The sequence below is a fragment of the Petaurus breviceps genome, unplaced genomic scaffold (genome assembly GCF_028583685.1).
Source record: "Petaurus breviceps papuanus isolate PSGF00001 unplaced genomic scaffold, PetGlider_PUasm1.0 90654, whole genome shotgun sequence".
In the NCBI taxonomy this organism is placed as follows: Eukaryota; Metazoa; Chordata; class Mammalia; order Diprotodontia; family Petauridae; genus Petaurus; species Petaurus breviceps.
This window is the reverse complement of record NW_027187301.1, coordinates 2,340,319-2,346,449: the sequence shown is the minus strand read 5'-3', so window position 1 is coordinate 2,346,449 and position 6,131 is coordinate 2,340,319. Positions and strand designations below refer to the sequence as shown.

Here is a 6,131-nt window from a genome sequence, read left to right as displayed (position 1 = left end):
TTCACTGAAGAAATCATCCCTCTCACTCCCACTGTGTGGCCCCATATAAAAGCCTTCTTCGACCTTGAAGCTTAAAATTAGTCAGTTTGTCAGTAAGCATTTATTAAGTGCCAGCTGTATGTGTACCAGACACTGTGCTAGGCATCAGTGACACAAAGACCTAAATCAAGGTAACCCCTGCTCTCAAGAAGTTAATGGAGAGGACAAGGACATATATAAGTATGTGCAGAATAAATATTAAGAAAGCGAGGATGAATAAATACACAATAGTCACATACAAGGTTATATGGGCTGGGAGGACACAGTCGGTTTGATGGAATGAAGAAAGGCATCTAGTAGAAGATGGTGCTTGAGCTCCTCCACACAGGGAAGGAGGCATGGGGGGATGGCCATGTAATAATAATATTAATAACAACAATCATAATAATCACAGCTACCTTTTATATAGCATTATATAACACTACATAGGTTTGCAAAGCTCATTACACATTTTATCTCATTTGATCCTCACAAGAACCCTGGGAGTTGGGCGCTGTAGTTCCCATTTTACAGATGGGGAAGCTGAGACAGAGAGCAGTTAAGTGAAGTGAATAGGATGAATATACTAGGAGTTAAATTCTGGAGAGATGCCCTGCAGGATGTGGCCACACCCCTTGCACTTCATTTGCAGGGTCATTTCAGTAGGCCAGAGTGGGTTCAATGTGTTTTTAAATAATTCCAGGGTCAAAAAAGCTAATGTCCTTCACTGATCAATCAATTAATCTATTATCAAACATTTTTAAAGCATTTCCTAGGTTCCAGACACTGTGCCTGGGCCTAGAAATACAAGGAGGAGAATGAAAACAGTCTCTCCCCTCAAAGAACTTATCTTCAACCTCTGTGTACATATATGTCTATACATAATATAGAGGGTAGAGATTGGATCTGTGATTTCATTGGTATAGGGAATTCTCAAATCAGAATATAAAAAGTCAAATGACTTGCCCTAGGTCATACAGAACCCAGGCTCCATGCCCAGCTTTAGATCAATCAAGAAATGTTTATTAAGTACCTACTCTGTGCTAGGTGCTAGGAATATGAGTACAATGAAAGAAACAAAACTTCCACCCCCTAAGCTTGTTTTATCCATACCATCCACTGCTTCTCCTACCAAATGTATACAAAATAAATACAAATTGGTTTTTGGAGGAAACCTGAGCAGCTGGGGAGACAGATTTCTGGGTAGGTCTTGATGGGGTGAGAAAAAATATTTAATAGGGGAATGATGTAATGCCTGTAGGAACCATAAACATTGTCCCAAAGAGAGGCCAGGGCAGCAGATTGGGAGAGGCTGTGGGATTGGCAAGAATGGAGAGGAAAGCAGAATAATTTCAAAAGTTGGGGTCTGGGACAAAACCCTTGAATTGGACCACCTGGGACTAGTGGATGGCAAGCCACTACCAGAGCCTGGGTTCAAGACCTGCCTGTGCACACCTGCCATGTGGCAAAAGCAAGTCATTTAACTTCTTGGTGCACAGAGGTGCCCTGTAATCTACAAACAAGTTGTCATTTTAGTTGTAATCTGTAGTTGACAAATGATCTACATTGGTGGAGGGTGTTTCCACCCTCAGAGTTCTCCAAAGAAATGAAATCACAGGTTTGGACCTCCTCCCCCCCTCTGATTTTAAAAAAAAAAAAGTGTTTTTACATAAGCAATTATTCATTGGTCTGCCTTCTGGTAGGGGTTGTGTGTAGGAGAATTTAAGCACATTGACTCTGAACAGATAAACAAGGACAGAATGCTCCCTGCAATGAATGTTAGGATTCTTAAGTCTTTAAATGGGATTTTTATTCTGCCCTGGGGCTAGAAATTTTTAAGTAAGAAAATACCTTCAAAATTAAAAAGGAAGTCACATGAGTATTGGCAGACAAGTGTTTCTTTTACACAAGACTTTTTAGCAATATACCTAATGTATAATCCAAGATCAACCTGGAGAGCCACAGCAAATTGTAATAGCTAACAATAATAGCTAGCATTTAGATAGCACTTTCAAATTTGTAAAATCACTTTACAAACAGCATCTCATTTCATCTTCTCAATAACCCTGGAAGGTGGTTGCTATTTTTATCTCCACTGGGCAGATGAGTAAACTGAGTCAGGCAGCATTGCCCAGGTTCACACAGCTAGTAAAGTGTCTTGAGTCCAGATTTACACTCAGGTCTTCCTGACTTCAGGCCCAGCATTATACCCATTGTACCAGCTAGATAACTAAATTTTTCTTATCATGACCACTCTGTTGGCATTATCAGTCTCCCTGTTCACTCTCACTACCAAATTACAGTTTGTAACTCAAGTGCCTTCTCTGGCTTGTACTACCTGTGTGGCCCTGGTCACATGCCTGGACCTCAGTTTCCTCAGCTGTAAAATGAGGGAGGAGGGGATGGATTCGGTGGCTTCTAAGGTCTGTTTCAGATGTAGATTCCTGATGCCATCACCCTTTGGAGTTTGGAGGAAGAGCACAAACTATGTGTGTACAGAAATGGGTGAAGCTTTATCCTGAGACTTGATGTTGACCATCCCCAGACAAATGAGGCCCAGAGTGAACCAGATGGGAAGATGACCACCCTTCTAGCTTCTCTTGTTGGTTTGAGCCAGTCCTACACACATTTCTGTTGAAACCTAAGTACCTAAATGTTTCCTGAAGGCAAACGGAACACTTTTGCCCTTCTCCCCTTTATTAATTCAATTTATCTGGAGTTGACTATATACGCACTGGGACCAAGGCAGGAGACATGCTTACTGCACCGATATTGTTCCCTCTGTGTGTGCTGCAGGGTACCCCGACCCCGAGGTCGTCTGGTTCAAAGATGACCAGTCCATCAGGGAATCTCGCCATTTCCAGATAGACTACGATGAGGACGGGAACTGCTCTTTAATTATCGCTGATGTTTGTGGGGATGACGATGCCAAATATACCTGCAAAGCCGTCAACAGCCTGGGAGAAGCCACCTGCACTGCCGAGCTCATTGTGGAAACCATGGGGAAAGAAGGAGAAGGTGAAGGAGAGGGGGAAGAGGAGGAAGAAGAGGAAGAGTAACACAAGGCTACAAAGAGCGAGCCTTTTCTAAATCCTGTTATAAAGACTTGTTTCTGTAAAGTTCAGGAAAAAAACCCAAAATATTCAAACCACCTAGTGTGATAGATGATATATTTAGGTCATTTGGGGGTTGATTCATCAGCATGATCAGTTGATACCTCTCAGCTTTATTTATGGGCATTAATCTGAATTAGCGGGCACCTTAACATGCTAGAGTGTCTAGTTTTCGAGTAGAAAAGCCATCCAATGATTTGCCTGACCAATTTGGGTTTTAATTTAATTTTTCGATTAACCAAAAAATTTTTTTCTGTCTTCCACCTCCCCTCCCATTGAAGGTAAAGCAACAATAAAAACAAAAACAAAACACCTTATAACCAATATGCACAGTCAAGTGAAATAAATTCCCATATTGGCAATATCCCAAAAATATACAGGACATTCCCAAAGTCCTAGTGAAGTTTTCAGCCATAAAATGCAAGACTCCCTGTATGACTCATTCAGGACCCCCGAATCCATTACTGTTCTGTCAGGAGGTGGGCAGCATGCTTTATCACTGGTCCTGTGGAATCATGTTTGGATCAACTGGTTTTTCTAGGGAAGAGAGTGGAAAAACACTTGTCTAAGCTGTGTTTCTAAAATCACCCCCCTCTCCCACCCCCACATCTTTTATGACAACTCAGATTGTAGCCTAGGTCCTGATAAGACCACAGCAGCTAACGCGGTTTCTAAGTTCTTTGTGGATTTTCTAAGGTTTCTTCTCCTTGCCCCATGACACCAGGAAACACTTTTTGGTCTACCAATGCTGGTTCTGGAACCAATGGAGCCCTTGTAAACTTAAGAGAGAGATTTTATTTGCAAGTGTGCTGCTGCTCCTGGGACCTCTAATCCCTCTTCACTACCCTTCCAAGTTCTCTTGGATATGAACTCAGTAACTGCTCTATTTAGCCCTGAGATCAGGACCTAGGACATCAATTCCCTCTAAACAGTCTCTTCATTTACTTGCAAAAATACAGTATCTGTCCTTCTAGCCTAACCCAGTGGAGGAAAAAAAAAAAGTCTTTTCTTTTCTTTGCAAGTATCTAATAGCTTCAGAAAATAAGCATAACCTAAGGGGGGGGGGAGGATCAAAATGCTGGCCAATAATTCTCTTCATAAGTAAGGAGTCGGATATGTGCTATATTACCAGTCAGGCACATACAAGTAAAGATTTTTGTGCTGGAATGTTCAAAAATAGATTTGGTAAAAAAGGTAGTCTTCTATCATCATTATTATTTATTTGGCCACTATGAAACAGATCTCAACTGACTTAGCTGTAGACCATCATGTACTTTGGAATCACCTTCAAAAGTAGTCTTAGAGTTGAATTATTCTTTTATTCCATACACTTTCCAAAGAAGCTTGTGTACCCTATATGTTCCACAATGTTTTTCATCTTTAATGTGCAAACCTGCCCCCCAAAACCCTATGATTTCTCCTCAGGTCTGATAAATACACTCAGACTTTGAATCTTGGATCCTAAAGCCTTTTACTTTCTTTCACAATCCTAGCTAGCACTTAGCTGTTTCTTGTTCAAGGCTAATAACAGAGGCCTGGAGCTGATGTGCAAAATGCATTTTGTTTGTGTGTATAGCATTCCAAATATATATACATATATAAATATGTGTATGTGTGTATATATATATATATATATGTATGCATATATATACACATATTTTTTTTCCTTTTCCCTTATTTGTAATGTGCAGCAATTTAAAATGTCAGGGGAAAAGGGTAGTTCTTAAAAGTTCCTTAAACCATTTCTCAATGAACAATCCGTGCAATCCTACACAGTATCAATTTTAGGACGTTTGCTGTTACCTAGTTTCCTGTCTCTTTATTTTGTGTCTTATGTTTTAATGGACTTTGTATCTGCTTTGCTCTTTGCTGCTAAGGTTCCAAATGCCAGAGTGTCTTTTACTTTTTTTTTCTTCTTAACAGATAAAAGAATGTTTGTTTTCCTAGCCGTAGTATTGCCACATTATAAGGAAGGGTTTTTAATTTGATCTAGTGTATTCAGAGCTTTTCTCACCATTTTCAAATGTGTTTAGATGATAATGATGTATGTGTGCGTGTGCGTATGTGTGTGGATATGTGTTTGGTTTTTTTTTAATACCTTCTTGAAATTATGCTGTTTTCCCCAGTTTGTTATACCATAAAAATGGTAAGAAATGAGAACACTACAGCTGTAGTCAACTCACAATTTTTAAATAAAGAATACCACAAAGCATGCTAGTTGTAGACTTCTTTTCACATTCCCATTTGTGTGCTTGCCACAGACTTTGTTGCATAAATAGACTTTGGTATTAGATCAAAAGTATTTTGCACAAATGTGAGCAGTCTTTAAAAAAAATTTTTTTTAACAACTCAGTTTGCAGCACGAAGTATGATGTTATTGTTCTCAGTATAGTCTTAGGCCAAGTTTTTTTAAACACTAGTTAGCTATAATTTCTTTATTTGTTGTTCAGTCATGCCCAACTCTGTGACCCCATCTGGGGATTTCTTGGCAAAGTTACTGGAGTGGTCTATCATTTCCTTCTCTAGCCTCGATTTACAGATAAGGAAACTGAGGCAGACAGGGTGAAGTGACTTGCCCAGGGTCACACAGCTAGTACTGAGGCTGAATTTGAACTCATGCAGTTGAGTTTTCCTGACTCTAGGCTCAGCACTCTATCCCCTGTACCACCTAGCTGCTCCTATAATTCCATATTATTTTTATTTTTATTTGGAGATAATCTGGGTTAAGTGACTTGCCCAGAGTCACACAGATAGTAAGTGTTGGAGGCCAGATTTTGTGAAGTATAAAAGGTTCAAGAGAAATAATTTCTAGATGATTAATCATTTTATTAATCATGTTAGCATCTAATTAATAAAAGGGGTCAGTGGTACTCTCCAGTGCCCAAGATCCTTCATAGAACCCATTCAATACTTACATGCCCTTGGAAGAATAAGTGTTCTTGAGGGTGGCAATCAATTCTGATTGGTTAACAATAAGAAGAATGAATATTATAATGAGAG

At 39.7% G+C, this 6,131-nt stretch overlaps 1 protein-coding gene across 9 annotated transcripts in view; it reads left to right on the top strand.

The window, feature by feature from the left end:
* Positions 1-5,343, top strand: part of MYLK (myosin light chain kinase) — a 449,378-nt gene extending 444,035 nt beyond the window's left edge. For all 9 annotated transcript variants that reach the window (XM_069064950.1, XM_069064948.1, XM_069064951.1 and 6 more), the window contains one exon: positions 2,815-5,343. In XM_069064950.1, the coding sequence (XP_068921051.1) occupies positions 2,815-3,077 (263 nt within the window). In that variant the 3' untranslated portion in view covers positions 3,078-5,343. The remainder of the gene's footprint in view (positions 1-2,814) is intronic.
* Positions 5,344-6,131: the final 788 nt, after the last annotated feature.